General features: G+C 37.4%; 1 protein-coding gene across 2 annotated transcripts in view; it reads right to left on the minus strand.

The window, feature by feature from the left end:
* The window catches only part of ARL15 (ADP ribosylation factor like GTPase 15), a 226,588-nt gene that overhangs the window by 200,477 nt on the left and 9,032 nt on the right, over positions 1-17,079 (minus strand). Inside the window, exons 2-3 of one of the 2 annotated variants that reach the window (XM_039709651.1) lie at positions 15,000-15,090; positions 14,352-14,408 (exon numbers count right to left, since the gene is read on the minus strand). The exons of the other annotated variant lie outside the window; for it this stretch is intronic. Of the exons in view, the coding sequence (XP_039565585.1) occupies positions 14,352-14,405 (54 nt within the window). The 5' untranslated portion in view covers positions 14,406-14,408; positions 15,000-15,090. The remainder of the gene's footprint in view (positions 1-14,351; positions 14,409-14,999; positions 15,091-17,079) is intronic. 2 annotated transcript variants of the gene reach the window in all.

Here is a 17,079-nt window from a genome sequence, read left to right on the forward strand (position 1 = left end):
ATTAGATAATTGTCTCAAGTCACTTTATTGAAAATAGGGTGACTTGTACACTTGGGCTTTATTTTAAATAAATATGCCATTCAAAATTCAGTATTATAATATCTAACAATACAATCTACTTCTGTTTTAATTTTACAGAATAGGAACTAGCCGAAAGCAAAATTGTTTACAAATGTTGCTCAAAAATATGCCAACGGAAATGTATTGTTTGAAAATTAGTTTTCATTCCTGTGGTTTTCATTTTTCTGCGTTTGGTTTTACTCATTTGAGGACTTATTCCACACATCCACCATGTAATTGTAAAAAAATAAATTATTACTTCTCCCTAAACAGCTTCTTCTCCTTCCTCTTGAACTTCATTCCCTTCAGTTTTAAACAGGGGTATTCACATTAGGTTTCATACAAAATGGAGAAGTTTACCATTAATTTCACCTCATAAGACAGTTAGGACCTGCTGGTCAGAAACTGTATAAGGGTATTTCAAAGATATAAGAGTCTAAAACCAGCTGCACAGTATCTCATCTTGTAAATATACTGAACCATTTTGACAATGATAGCACTGAAAAAAAAAAAAAATCACATTACTTAGTAAAGACTGCTATTTGCCCCTTCAGATTACAGGGGCAATTTGAAACTGGTGGGGGAAATCAAGAAACTCTCCATAAAAAATTACTACCCTTATAACAGATTCTTAAACTTGTAATTCAGATAAGTAGGACCATATAATTAAAGTACAAATTAAGAGGAAACCTAGAAAACTGATAATTTTGTAGTCTAATATTTTGTCACCAAAACAATAAGTTACAAAAAATAGCAAGAACTGTCTGAAGATAAAGAGAGTCCTGGTACTGACAGCCAACAGTTGGACTTTAGTGACATGCAACCTGAATGTGAAACTAAGTTACAATTTGTTCAAATATTTAGCTGTAAACAAGAAAGTGTTATTTCTTTTTTTTTTCCTATCTTTCATAAAAATCACATACACTGGCTTAGCCCTATAGACACATTCCCAACATTAAGCAACTTTCTGAGTGTTGACTCAGAAATAGAATGAGTTCTCTCTGTAAAAGATCATAGTAAACACCTTCACTGGAGTTTTTTGGTTTTTTTTGTTTTATTATGTAATAATAAAACAAAAATAAAACTGAATACTAAACCAAAAATAACAAATTAATAAAAACTAAATTAATACAATAAATACATAAAGAAGAGAGAGAGTAATGAGGGACAATGGCTTTAAACTAAAAGAGAAGTTTAGTTAGATGCTAAGAAGGAATTCTTTACTGCGGGGTATGAGGCACTGGCAGGGTTCCCCAGAGAAGCTGTGGCTGCCCCATCCCTGGCAGTGTTCAAGGGCAGGTTGAAAGGTGCTCTCAGCAACATGGGATAGTGGAAGGCGTCCCTGCCCATGGAAGGGTGGTTGGAACTGAATGATCTTTAAGGTTCCTTCTACGTCCTGTTGGAAATTATACCAAGTTTAATTTTTTTTAAATAACTTTAGTCAGGGGTTTTGTTCACTTTTGCCCGTGGTAAAGGACTTTAAGTTTCCTTTCAAAGGACTGTTTCACCTCTTGAGGCCTGATGACCTTAGCATCTCAGCAGACTCGGAGTAACACAGAAGATACACAAAAGATAAGGAACATTAACAACCATCAGCTCCAAAATCACCCCTGGCATGCTGGAGACTCCTGGTTTGGGAAAAGATAGGTAAAAAAACAAAGAATGAGATCCATCGAAGGAGAAGAGATCAATAACCAATTGGAAACCAAATACAAAGAACTGTAACTTGGGACCAAAGAACATTGAACCAATTAACTTCTTTGGGTTTTGACTGTATAGATATAAGAAAAATCCAGTAAAAATTATGTGTGCTTGAATGATTTTCTCCACATAACCCAGGCAATGTGGGAATGAAATTGTTTCTGTTGCACATCCTGGTCAGAACAACATCCTAGCCAGAATAAAGTAATGCTTTAATTCTCTAACACTAAAAACATTGGAGAGTTTTTGTTTTCTCTGCAGTTTCAGTGACACCACCACAAGCTTTTTTATAGTTCTATGAAATGCAATTAAGGACTGAAATCTAATTACATAGCAAGTCATACTCCCTGTAAACCGAATACCATCCAATGATGGATGCATTTTGAAATGAGTTTTTTTATTTCAAAGTTTACTATTATACATACGAAAGAATCTTAGAACCATTTAGGTTAGAGAATGTTTTTATGATCTTTAAGTCCAAGCATTAACCCAGCACAGCCAAGTCCACCACTAAAACAGATCCCTTTGTGCCACATCTATACATCTTTTAAATATCCCAAGGGTTGGTGAATCAGTCACTTGCCTGGGAAACCTGTCCCAAAGTTTCACCACCCTTTCCGGGGTGGAATTTTAATGGTGGGTATTAGCAGATATTAAGTAGAAATAGTGGATATTAGGAACACATTATCCTAATATCTACTCTAAACTTTGCCTGGCACAGCTTGAGGTCATTTCTTCTTATCATATTACTTGCTAGCAGAGAAAAGGCTGACTGTCCCCAGCCACAGCCTCCTTTCAGGCAGTTGTAGAGAGTGACAAGGTCACCCCTGAGCCTCCTTTTCTCCAGGATAAACACCCCCAGCTCCCTCAGCTGCTCCTCACAGCACTTGTGCTCCAGACCCTGCCCCAGCTCCACTGCCCTTCTCTGCACTCTCTCCAGCTCCTCAGTGTCTTTCTTGCACTGAGGGCCCAGCACTGGACACAGCACTGGAGCTGTGGCCTCAGCAGTGCCCAGTACAGGGGACAATCCCTGCCCTGGCCCTGCTGCCCACACCATGGCTGATCCAGGCCAGGATGCCATTGGCCTTCTTGGCCACCTGGGCACAGCCTGGCTCATGTTCAGCTGCTGTCAGCAGCACCCCCAGGTCCTTTCCAGCCTCTCTGTCCCAGCCTGTGGCACTGCCTGGGATTGTTGTGACCCAAGGGCAGGACCCAGCACTGGGCCTTGTTGAACCTCACCCCACTGGCCTCAGCCCATCGATGCAGCCTGTGCAGATCCTCTGCAGAGCCTTCCTGCCCTCCAGCAGATCAACACTCCCACCCAAATTGCTGTCATCTGCAAAGTGAGTGATGGTGCACTCAATCCCCTAGTCCAGATCATTGATAAAGATATTAAACAGAAATGCCCTCAGCACTGAGCCCTGGGGAACCCCACTCATGACGGGCCACCAGCTGGATGTAACTCCACTCACCACCACTCACTTGGCCCAGCCATCCAGGCAGATTTTAATCCAGCAAACAGTGCACCTTTTTGCTGTCTCTAAGACAAAGAATGATAGAACAGTTTGGGTTGGAAGGGACCATTAAGATCATCTACTTCCAAACTCCCCCCAAGAGCACAGACACCTTCCACTAGACCAGATTGCTCAAAGCCCCATGTAACCTTGAGCTAAAAAGTTTAAATCAAAGCAAGAAAGATTAACAGCAAATTTAGGCTAGATCTTAGAAAAACAGTGTAGAAAGTAGGACTAGTTGAGCTCAGGAAGAGTTTGTCAGCAGAGATTATGGAACCTGATGTGTTTTTTTTTTTAGGAAAGCAGTCTGGTCAGGACTGGTTTGGTCATAGTTCATCCTGCTTCTGAGCCAGAAATTAATTAGATGATCTCGCTCCTTTCAGCTCTATTTGTTATGATGCTATCATGTGAACATGAAAAACAGAAACATTTGTGCATTAAGGGAGACTCCCTGTCTCTGAGGCTTCTTAGACTTCACCAATCTGTGCCATGAAGTCTTGCATCAGCAACACATAAATACTTCAAGTCATTTGTCTATAAAACACTTTTCTCTATTAAGCTTTTCTTCCAAAATGTATTTCAACCTTGTCAAACCCAAAACAGCTATGAAAAAAGACCTTTACAAAAAGACTTTTTTTGATATGGCAAATTAATCTTGGAAAACCCCACCAAAACTCAAAGCCTGTTCTTCAAATAAGGAGTCTGTTTTCAGTACAAAACACAGACAAAGCCAACAGCAAGTTACTTATGTCAGTTTAAGAGCTAAGGAATACAGCAGTGTCCAGTGCCTAAACAGCAACACAGAGACCAGCAATAATTCAACATGTTGAGTGTGTAATAGTAAAAATTTATATACCACTTCTATAATTTATTTTTAGTCCTCCACTTTTCCTTAAGAAAAGAAGTCCTTCCTTGTGGCAGTTGCTACAGTAAGCATATTTCACATGCTGAAATATAACAAAAGCAGCTTCTCTTAACAAAAATATTCCAGCAAGGAGGGGAACAGGGAATCAAAACCAGAAAATCTTAAACCCTGGTCACACACAATATCACAGTTAACATATACGGGGAAAAATGGTTACTTCATTTGCATCAGATGCTAGGAGAAAAAAATTGTGCCAGCTTACCTGGTGCACGTATCTCTTATAAAGCAGCCTTGTAAGGAAAGCTTGTAAGAAGTCCGAGGAGAACAGAGAAGTGACACCATATGAAATTAAGTGACATTCTTTGCAATATTATTCAAGAACTTGAGCAGATTACTAACATCTTCCTTCCTCAGGAAAGAGCTTCCCACACTACAGAATTTTAAAAGAGAAAATCTTTAACTCCCACAAAAGAAGACACAAAACCTCTCTTTTATGAATTCCATGCTAGAATTTGCAAACAAATTTGGAATCACAACATATTCTTTCTAATTATGTTCTAATTTCAATGATAAAAAGAGCAGAAGGCTTATATAAGCACTCAAATGACCAGACACCAATCACCCAAGGTATGCACTGTGATTTGGAACCACAAGATCTTGCATGCAACTTTCTGTATCAATCGATTCTTTTCATTTTACACATCAGTTTAGCCTGATGAAAAACAAAATAGCTTGTGTCTCATTGGGAAAGTTGAGCCAGTATCCATGAGATCTGGGAATACAAGCATACAGAATAATAAATCCATCATGCGGAAGAGTTCCACAGGCATTTCAAATACATTCAGATTTTGTACTTACTAAGGGCTTTATTCCTATTCTCCATCTAAGTTGATTTGTCAACCACTAAAAGTTATGATTGGAGAGTGATAGCTTATAAAAGATTAATTCATTACAGGGTCACCACAAAACACACCTAAAACAACAGTTTCTTTTATTGTGGCTTTCTTGCTCATTAACCAATAGTCCTAGAGCATCAGTTCAGCTTCGTTTACTCCAAAGTAGTTTTTTGGGTTTCCTAGTTACTAAGGGTTAGGGTTTTGGTTGGTTGGTTTTCTTCTTTTTTCTTTTTCTTTTAAACACATGTTTTGACCTTCTTATTTATGGGTTATTTGGATTTAAAATTCTCTTTTATGATCCCTATATTATTCTTTCCTGCTTAAGTCCAGTATTTGGGGTTCACACCTACTGTGGCCATTGCTTTTTAAGCTGATATGACAAGGTGTGTATTTCCACACTTGATCCCTTTCAGACTCACCTTCTTGTCCAAAGTCAAGTGAGATGGCACAGTGAAAAGCATTTTAGAACCACTGAAACCAAGAGTTACTTTTTTCTATATCACCCAATCTGCTCATAAACCTCTCTCTTAGTAGACTCATTCTCTTCCATGGCCAATAAATTCAAGCAGAGAAAAAGACAACCCACAACTCTTACGAAGAGCAAGGCAAAAGCATCTGAAACACAAATCTTGATGTTAATAACCAGAAGTCTTTGTCAAGTCTTAGTCAACACATTTGCTTCACTTTCCCCCTACGGTTCCAGATTTCTTGCCTATGAAGATTCAACTTCACAACAAATCCCACCTCTTTTTCCACACACACACAAGAAGTGCACATGGCAAGATCTTACATGGTTTCCCAATACACTGATGTGTTTGAGGTAATCCTTGTCTGCCTGCAGCTTGCTTGTCACAGCAGAAACTCAAGTCAGCATGGAACAGAGTATCAGCCTTTGTCAGGCCTCTAGGTATGACTGTGTACAGAAGAGTTATTGCTTACATGTAGGTATTCCAGGGAATTACACTGGAATGTCTTCCACCAAATCCAAGATGACAACAAAATGAAGTAAGTAGATGTCCAAGACAGCACTAACACAACAGAGGCGTGGTTAAGAAACAAAATCTCCACATGTTTTGCAAGTGTGTGCACTTTTAGAATTAACATACAAATTATTATCTTCCATTAGGTTGAAGTGTATATTGTCTGACTACATTACAGTGTAAAGAGTGGTTAAAAAAATCCATGATTAACGGAATTTGAGGCAAAGATAAGCAAAAAAAGATTGTGGTTGTGGTTTTTGCTTGAGATGCAACATTTATTAATGTTGAGGACATGTCTCACTACACCAGGTTGTTCAAAGCACCATCCAGCTTATCCTTGAATACTTCCAGGGATGGGGCATCCATAGTTTCTCACAGCAACCTACACCAGCACCTCACCACCTTCAGCAAATAATTTCTCCCCAATATCTAACTGAAATTTGTCCTCTTTCAGTTCAAAGCCATTCCCCCTTGTCCTATATTACTACATGTCCTTGTACAAGTCCCAGCTACAGCATGGAAACATGTTGCCTTGTTTTGAAAAAGAAACCATTGAAAGATTATGGATCTGTTCAACATGGTGCCAGCATGTGCCCAAGACTAAAATGAAGTTTTGAAAATGCTACTGAACAGCAACTCTCAGTTCTGTCATCAGCATCCAGCTGGAAGCCCAGAAAACTTACAGTAGACTTGTGTGTCCCTCTCTTAAATTACACTTTTATTTGGAAAAGAGGAGGACAAAGTGGGACGTTTCATTCCACTGGCTGTTGCTGCTTTCCTTACTCTAATTTTATAAAAACCCTCTTTCAGATGAGAAGCTCTGAAGGATTGTATCTGGAGATCCACCCATGTTATTTTTCTGTAATGTGTAAAGGTCCCAGTATATGAATCAAGAAGGATTTTGAAACGTACATACTGGAATTTTTTGCATTGTCCTGTGCAGCACAGAAGTTTGACTCAATGATCTTTGCAAATCCCTTCCAATAGAGGACATCTCATGATAAAATAATTACATGACAAATAATTTGTGTCAGTGAGGTCCTGAAGACACCAGAAGGATTGAGTGAAACAAGGTAGGTCTAGAACATTCACTGGTAGCATTAAATAAAGCTAAAAAATCAAGCTGTAAGTTTGGGAACCCCTGGGACAAACACTGCTGCAAACAGAAGCACTAGATTTTTGCCTGCATTGACACAGGCAATTGTGACAATACCAGAAACAGAATTTTAAAATCTTGGTTACAACACACCATGTCATAGCTGTATTTGGCTTTGCTTTCCTTAACAAAAGATCTTCTTACACCACTTCTCACATTTTTACCATTTCCTAAAGATCTATTGCCCAAAATGGCATATGAGATCCTGGTAACACTTACTTAAAAGCTTCTTTTGAAATTTAGGTATGCATAGTCATAAGAGAGGAAGCATAGTATGAATTTATGACATCTATTAAACACTGTTGCATTCTACTCTTAAGCAACATAATACCTAGTAATATAAACACAGTAAAAATTCAATATAGTTTTGTACTATATAAATCCTTGCCATAAAAATGAAATGGCACTCATAAGTTTTCATATGACAAAACATAACTAGCTTTATGATTTGTATACAATATAATCAAACTGATCAAAATACAAACACTGTAATAGAAGCAGATCTAAAAGAACTATTTACTTTAAAAGGTTCTAAAGGATGCTGTAGAACAGCCTTTCTAAAAGCATTTATGGATTTGATTACACATGGATACTATCTTAAACTACTTGAAGACATCAGACTATAATTATAAAGAAGCTCTAGCAACAGATATTCAGCAAACCACTTTGAAAACTAACTTCAACACCTAGGCAAACATTTTCAACTTTAAGGGGAGAAGAAAAACTAAAAACACCATGGATATAAGTATAGTGATGGTAAGAATTAAAATTGTCTTTCCACAAAAAAAAAAAAAAAAAAAAGCTAACTCATGAACAGATTCAATTTTGTGGCATTTGATGCACTTCCTTTTTTTTTTTAATCTACTATCCACTTGTATGACTTCTTCTTCCCTTAACAGATACCTATTCTTGAACAAACACAGGATGTCTTCAGAAAACAGAGTTGAACTATTTACAGCAGCAATCATAATAGTAACTTATCATTGATGGCCTCAGGCTATAGTGCATGCATGTTCACAGGAAAAAGCAATCTTCTCTCACTCTAAGACTAACAGACATTTTTTGAGCTCACAGAACAAAAGTTTAGGAGCTGCAGAACAAACTTTACCCACTTCTGCTATAATATGGAGTCTTGTGAAAGATGCAATTATTCTGCAAGCATAATTTCTAGTGCTCTGTGGTTTTCCAATTGCTGCTAAAGGCAAAATACAGACTAACAACAAATACTTTACAACTCATACGCAAAAGCAACACAGTTTTTGGCAAGATTATGACTAAAAAAAACAGAGCAATAAAAAAACCCTGCAGCTACATGCAAAATATTATGAGTGATATATATTACTGTAGCTCCCTATTTCCACTTGCAGATCACCTATTAGATTCTTACTTATCCAGCTGTATAAGGCAGAGGATATAACTGCATGCACACAGACAGCAGGGCATGCAACTTTGACCATAATCACAGGGAGCTTGCTTTTCATCACAGCTTCCTGCCCAGCCAGGAATCCTTGCAAATCAGTTTGCTCTTCTGCACATCTCATTGCTATGCATGGTCCCAACCACAGGATTACAGAATGTGAAAGAAAAAAAATTCACTTCCACTGAAGAGCCACTTCTAGTTTTTTCACCCATTCAATAATTCAAATGATACAGTGAACTAATATATTTGCAATTGCCACTAATTCAACATTAGTTGAATCCCCTGCTATCTTTCAAAGTCCACAATCAATTCCCTTTGATTTTAAACAGGTCATTTTTTCATAGGAGACTATCCAAATTTTGAATACTTTTACTTTGCAATGTACTTACAAATTACCTTTTAAACCTACTATATTAAGTTTTGGGGTTTTTTTTTCCTTTTTGTAATTAAAGAGGCTACTTTGCAAACTGCACCAAAAAAGGATGCTCAGCAGAAGCCATCAGAAAAATTCCATGTTCATACCATCACCCCCTGCATCACTTGAGCCCAACAAGAGTAGTTTATTTTCCATGTGGAGCAACACAAAGGCAAAATACAACATTTTGACAACACATTACACAACTGTCTTCTGGACAAGCAGCAAGAATGAGGATTAGGAATCCTGACTTCCAGAGGGCAGAAGCAAAACAGCACTTATGTACAGGATAACTAATCCCACAGCTTTCATAAATGCAAATTGAACAGCAACTTGTCTGAACAGAAAAGATTGGAGACTTTTGTAATGACAATCTGGGCTTCTCTTGTCCTCCCTAAAGCTAATGGCCTGTGGAAAAACATTGCTGTTCTCTAGAGCAGGAAGGAGCCATGGACAGCAGAGACAAATCAGATGGAACAAAACCTGTATTCATGAACTCCCTAGCCCAGGACAAAGCTCTATTCCAACTTGCAAGTTTGTCCAATGGATACTCTGATAAAAATTAACAGGCTAATTTGGTAAACCATACCTTTCCCAGTGAAATAAATTACTAATTGTCAGAGCTTCTCAAAGAGCTGGAAACCCAGTGTATGTCACTGAGTAGCCCAGGGAAGCAATGCTGTCACAGCAGGATTGGCTGCACCAAGCTGCTGAGCTCTGAGCAGGTAACATGAGCTCTGGCCACAAGGAGAGCCTCTCAGCAATGTCAGCACAGTTCATTTAACCAAGGAACTCTGTGGATAGACAGGGAAGAGAGTTGTACTCTGATCCACTCTCCTGGCCCAGTCTTGATTCTCTCCCCCTTCACCTGCCTTTACTTTCCTCATTTGAAAAAATGTTACAACTGTTCCTTTATTTCAGGAAAAGTAGAAAGGAAAATCTCAGCTCATAGTACAAAACCCACAGTGCATCTAACACTCACATGCACACAGTGACACACACATCAGGACAGTATGCCCCTCTTTCTCCTGCTTAGGTTGGTAGCAACACAAATCACAGCTAGCATGGTTCAAGCAGCCTGACTACAGGTTTGCAACAACAAAGCAGGCACAGTCCCACCCAAAGCAAGTCACTGCCAAGACTGGGGTGATAGCAAGAACCTTTCATTTAAGGCTGGAAATCAAAAAACATTTAGACCTTTCCTTTCCAACAGGCTACCCACAGAATATCAGCAGTGACTGTGAATGGAATTACCCACATTTCCCCCAAGGGTAGCACATAAAAGGACTTTTTCCTGCTGCACTTTTGTGCTTTTGTTATGCTGCTCATGTCAAGGACACGACATGGGAAAGGGAGGAGTAGACAGGATATGCTATATGAACACTGTTATTACTTTAACTTAGTATTTTCCACTGGGAAACCATGTCAGGGAGGGGAAGAGTCTCATAGGAAGCTTTCCACACTAAGTCACAGGCTGCTTCCAGGAACCTCCCAGGCATGTTCCCATGATTACCTCCTATTTCATGGCTGACTTTAGTTATTGGCTTAGTTGATTTCTCTTCTTTTAAGAGTTTCCTCTCCACCACTTCATGAGTAAATGTTATTTCTGTTTTGTTCTAACATCAGACAAATTCCTTCGCACAGCAGCTGATCCCAGCCAAACCATTTCAAGACATGAATTTATCATTATAAACAAAGACAAATGTAAGCAAGTCCAAAGTAAACCAGAAAACTAAAAGCACATTTGCATCATTTATTGTACCGACCAAATACAAACTATAGCAAGCAAAGCTGTAAAAGTGCATCATTTATTTCCACTTCTCATTGCATTCAAATTCAAGCTAAGAGGCTACTAAAACTCAGATATCAGTTTTCAGGAAGAAGATGCCAGGATTGATGCAATGTTGCCACAGTGCATCACTTTTGCCATACCCAGCATTTGAAAGCAGAAAAGACTACAGGGAGCTTTTTGTAATCCTTGTGTTGCTTTGAAATAAAATTATTTATCTACTGATGCCATATTTTGAAACCAAGAAGAACTTACTTTCTAATTTCCCAAAACAGGAAAATGCATTTTTCAGTATTTTACCTTCTAACATACACCAGTAAAAGACCATGCTTCCACTAGGCTTCCTCAGGTATTTTTGCATGGTTCTCATCCCTGTAGAGGCTTTTGTCTTTGTTTTTCTATCTAAAACAACAAGTTATGTGAAAATTACTTTTTGCATGTTCCTGCAGTCACATTTAAAGGTTAGGGACAAAAAGAATGCTTTACTACCCCTGTTGAAAAAAGCTTAAAATTATATGCAAATGAATGAAAAGAAAAAATCTCAAGGGCTAGTATAGAGTATCAGAGAACCTTCCAGAGTATATATGCAGGCACACTGTTTCCAAGATGGAGTATAAAGGTGGAAAGTGTTCCAATATGTATAAAGGTGGCAGGTGTTCTATCACAAAAACTGTCTTACAAGACAAAAAAATGTGGACTATTTTCCTCTGAGGTTCATGTAGGTAGAATTCTCCATCATTATTTTAATAGGTTCTTTACCTGGTCAAGAAAATTAAATCAGAAACAGAAAGGAAATAAATTATAGCCTTTTTTACAAGCTGTCATATGCTCACTGTCTCCACAGTCATGCAGATTCACAAATTTATCTGCCTGTTCCCACACATCCAATCGACACATCTGATGCAGATGCTAGTATGGTGGAAGAGGCAGAAACCTGCACCTGAAAAAACTGGTACTTCTGAGAGAAGCTATGTGAAACAAGTCGAGTTTTATTTTCATTGGCTGGTTGATTTCTTAATCCCAAAAGTTTTCAGTTGAGTTTATGACAATGTTTTCCTTTTAGAGAGAAAGATCTAACAGTTTCAGACCCCTACAAATGTCTATATAGTTTTCATATTAACCACCTCTGCTTTGCTCTTCCTCTTTTTCAAGGGTATATACTTTAAAAGTAATCTCATCTAGTTAATTCACCTGAAATAGGCATTACATATCCTCTTGTATTCTTGTGAAGATGTAGATTTTCTCCTCACTGAAGGCAGCACAGGCTGTTTTGCCATAGATCACCATATAAACTCTTCCCCCATCTCATAATCTGTACATTCCATAAAAACAGGAAGCCTACTTAATGGTGTGGTACAGTTGATGTAATGGGTGCTTTAGAGAGTTACTGATAAGCAGCTTGATAACAGACTAACAGTTGAGATGTCTGTAGTCCAAAGGACTAAGAGCCTTATTTGCAACACTGTACCATGAGGACATGAACAGAACAGGAAGTGTCCAAGTACCTCAGTACAAGCTGAACACATGCTGCTGCTGAGGACTGGCATCTGAGAGACTGCTTAGACTTTGGATAAAAATCAATCAGCTAGCAAACAGAAAATCAACTGAATCTGCAAAACAGCACGCAGCAGCAAGCATAAGACACAAGGAATTAATTAGAAGGGAAATACGAACTGGAGTTTTGCTTCTTGACATGAGTATGGAGCACTCAATACCTGACAGCTGCCAGATTTCTGACACACCTGAACAACAAATCCAGCGACAGTTACAAGCACAAGCAGGGCATGGTGCAGAGGCAGAAACCATCACACTGCCTTTCTGCACAGCTCACTTCAGCAGGCCTCTCTGTTTACTATGATACCAAAACTGTACAAACCTATCCTCCAGTCAGATCATGTGAAACTCACCTTTCCAATGACAGGCATTTTACGTAAGCAAGTACTCTGTAGCTAGCATTTGCCTAAAGGAACTATTTTAGCCTTCAAATGCACTTTACATGGCATGCCCTGCCTGGTGCACTGTCACCGTAATGCTGCATCTGCAGGTGTTCTGAAGCCTAGTCATCATCCTCCTCACTATCCCCCCTTAAGTATCAGCAGTTAATGAAATCAATTTCTTTCAGCATTTTAATAAATGAAGCAAGCTGTTTTTATTTTGCAATTTAAAACATTTGATAAAATTAAGTATTTTGCTGCCCAAAAGGCCAGAGTGAGATACCAGTTATTTAACTATCACAGTAACTGCAGCTACCACAATTTAGCAGAGCACTCTAGTATATAGACAACACCTGACCTGTTTTAAACCAAAACAGAACTGATTACTGTCAGAGGATGTACTACATTTTACCTTCTCATACCCAGGTCTGTAATACACACATATTTATACTTGGACATTCCCTCAAATTAATTTGAGCAGCTTACTCTAGCCTTCTAAAGAACTAGCAGACCATTTGAGTACCTTGCAGCCATTGAAACCTCAGACTGTAACCCTCTCTGATCCTTAAGATAGTATACTCTTATCACACAGTAATTTTTAGACAGAAAGTCTTCCTAAGAAATTTAAATACCATAAGGAAATACGTCTTTGACTCTTCCTTTCTACCATTTAAAAAACTTTCAGATATTGAAAACAGGCAAATGTCATGGGAAAAAACCTCAAGGAGATATTAAACACTACCTGGAACCAAATTCTGTGAACAAAAGCAAATGTTAAGCTTTGAGATTCTGTCCTCAAGACTTACTGATGGCACCTAGCCCTCATCACTGTTGTTCAAGACTCGCCTATACTTTTGACTGTATGAAGTGGAAAGTTCCAGGCTTCCCCCTGAAAAGTGTTAACAGAAGGAGCAGCATTCCCACTCCAAAAGCTCCAGGATATGAAGCATGATTATACATTGTGTAAGCTCTATTTACAGTACATCATTGTAATGTGTAAATTAAAGTTAATTTCTACAAAACCCCATTCATCTAACTGTTCTCATCATTAATTAGAACAACTGGGAGCAGAAAAAAAATGCTAGCATATTTGGGACACATAATTGAAGTAAACTTCTTACTTCTTTTATATGTTTACTTAATTACTTACGTATTTTATATAACTTTTGCTAAGTGTACTCATAATAATTTCCAAAATATTAAGGCTCTCCAGACAAAACTTAAAATATGTGCATTTAGCTAACATGTTTTAATATGTGACATTACTCAAACACCATAGATATTTTATGGCAAATGTACATAAACCCTCCAGCAATTACATTACACAAGGATTTTCAGCAACTGATGCCCATGAATTCTAAATTTTCTTACATCTAAAGAGTCTGGCTGAATTTTTATTTACCTTTTTTTAACTAAAGTGAAGGATACTTTTTCTCTTCTGGTTTTAGTAAATCTTGGAAAAGACAAAAATCTACTGTAGTCTGTTTTTTGCAAACTAGCATGACAAATCCCTTTTGCTATCTGCATTACTTAAATCCAATCCTAAAAAACTTAAGTAACTTCTTTTCACTCAAATGGCACTATCACTAACAAAAAATAGTTAGTTAGAACATTGCCTTACCGTGTAAATGCCAATTCTACAAACAGCAAATGAGAGCTGGATACATTCAGACATAGTCTAAAGGAATTAAAATAAAGACATTATCAAGAATACTGTTTATTAAGAACTGCTTTTCCTCCCATCTCTCCCCTCTCCCCTGAAAGAAACACCTTCTTCAAGGCTGTATTAAACAACCCTAGAAAAATGTCATACAAATTCAGGTTATACAGATACATACTACCATTCCTACAGAAGCAGCTAAGTGTAGAGGTGTCAACACCTTCACACTCACTAGTTCAGTATTTCATTAAGGTCTCAAATTACCTAATGATCCCAAAAACGCCTGTACACAACATTAATGATTTGTATGTAAGGTTTCAGTCCCATTTATTTTTACCTACTCTCATGTAAAAACAATCTGCAAGAATCATTTTAATGGAGTGCTTTTTGGCCTGTTAGTGTACTCTAAAGAGCTTCTGTGTTTGTATTTTTCTCTCCCTTTACCATCACTGAAGCTATCTTCCTCTATATACCAGAATAATGCATATAATTTAATGTTTGCACATTTCTGGACCCTTATTGCTTTAGTTTTCTAAAGTAGAACAAGAAAATAGAACATTTTATTTAATCTGTTCTTAAGCTGGGAATAATCATATTAAAAGTTTTTACCCTCAATTTGCTCAACTTCCAATCTGCTGTGATGCCACAATTCTATGTCTTCTGCAGTCACCCAGAGAGGCTGAGGATGGACTACGAATTTCTGATGAAACAGATGAAAAACACCTTCTTTAATTAGCACAAAAAAGCCAGGAAATAAATGCAGCTCTCCAACACCAAAATAAAAACTACTGTATATTTGCCATATTTCCTATACAACTAGGTAAAATAAACTAAGTAATTGAGGAATTACTTTATATAAGATATTTGAAAGACAAAACTTAAAGCCTTCAAGCAGAACATTTTCATTACATGTTTAAAAAGTTCACACATTATCTAAGATGAAGTGTTGGATGACACAGACTTCAAACACATCAGTCAAAACATTTTTTCAGCATCTACTTTCTGATTTCTCCCTCCCTCCAAAAAAAAAAATTGAATTGAAATACCCATTTAATTAAAATTGGGATTTAAAAAAAAATAAACAAAATAACAAATCTTATTAACTACAAGTAATAAAAAAATGTCTAGCAACATTTTTCTTTTGCTGTTAACTATTACACCTAAATTTCAAACAAACAGTATTTCACTGAACTGTCTGAAAATCAAAAAGCAGAGAGTACAAAAACCTGAAAACAAACTTCAACAGCACAGTTGATTTTTATTTCTTACTGGAAGTAATCTAGAATGGTATTAATGATGAAGAGATGCTGAATTCAAACACCATTTCAGTTTAAAGAGATTGGGGTTTTTTTCAGTTTTAAGACCAAACATCTAAGTCTATCTCTTGTGCTCTGAGCTTCTCCCAGAAAGGAAAAACTGACAGAGAAATAGGAACTGACTTCAAGAAATCCTACAGTTACACAAAGCGGGGTCATAAACCATACCCCTCCTGACAGTATTTGCAGACCTTGTTCCAAAGGTTCCAGGGATGGATGACTTCCCCAAGCAATTTAGTCCAGTGCTTCATTACCCTCTCTACTAGAAAGTTTCCTAATGTTTAACCTCGGTCTGTGGCAATTCAAGCCCATACTTAAACAGTGTGCGATACATTGAATGATTTGCATTTCCAGTATCCTGGCAGAATCTATGTTGCTGGCAGACACAACTTCATATACAAAGTAAATTATTATTTCAGCTTGCAAGAGAAGTAAACAGGCAGCAGCAGCAAACCATTATAGCTTCTTCATGTATACAGTTTGCTCTTATTCTAGACAAGCACAGCATTATAAATTGTTTTCTTTTTTAAAATTTTTGTTCACTACTTCCAGGCTATGCATTAGTGGGAGAACTAAGCTGCAGTTCAAATTCTCCAGCAAGCCCCTGTGGATCCTTGCTTCAGCAGAATAAAACAACCTACATCCCGTGTTACCTTACTCATCCATTGTTGGTTTTGCTGCTGTTAACATTCTGAAACTACAGGCCATTTTAATTATTATAAGGCATGAACTCTGTCACATACACTATTGATGAATGTTTCCCTTATGCATTTCCCAGTGAAATATTAAGATAATCCCTTCTTCAAGCCTGCAAGATAATGCTTATAAACTACATTCTATTGTGAAAAAAGGGTCATTAAATCCAACAGTTCTATTAATATCTATTATATTCACCTATCCTTTCTTCTGAAAATTCACATTCCCTCCCCAGAAGTATTTCAGTTTAATCCTTGAAAAAGTGACAGGAATTGATTTAAATAATTAAAAGTTTAGTGATACTATCCTTCAGACTATCAGTCTGACTGAATTAAGATATAGTTGATAATCTGCTGCTGCAATGGGGAGTTTATTCTTGATACTTGTAATCTTTCATTACTTTGGTTGTGCAACTCACTTGGGACCATACAATTGGGCAACAAAACAATTGTTGGAAAATTTACATGTAATTTACTTACAGTTTATTGTTGCTTTCTGAAAGGATTTTACACCGTAAGCATGAAAATAAAAGAAAAAAATGTAAAAATATACCTACAAATACTATGAAAGAAAGATACCTTGTTTGACACAATTCTACAAAGACTTAATTCTTCACAGATGTGATTTCACATGTCTAAGGTGAAAAATGGAGTCATCAGATCAAATATGCCAAACAA

The sequence above is a fragment of the Passer montanus genome, unplaced genomic scaffold (assembly GCF_014805655.1).
Source record: "Passer montanus isolate IOZ18808 unplaced genomic scaffold, ASM1480565v1 scaffold22, whole genome shotgun sequence".
Classification (NCBI taxonomy): Eukaryota; Metazoa; Chordata; class Aves; order Passeriformes; family Passeridae; genus Passer; species Passer montanus.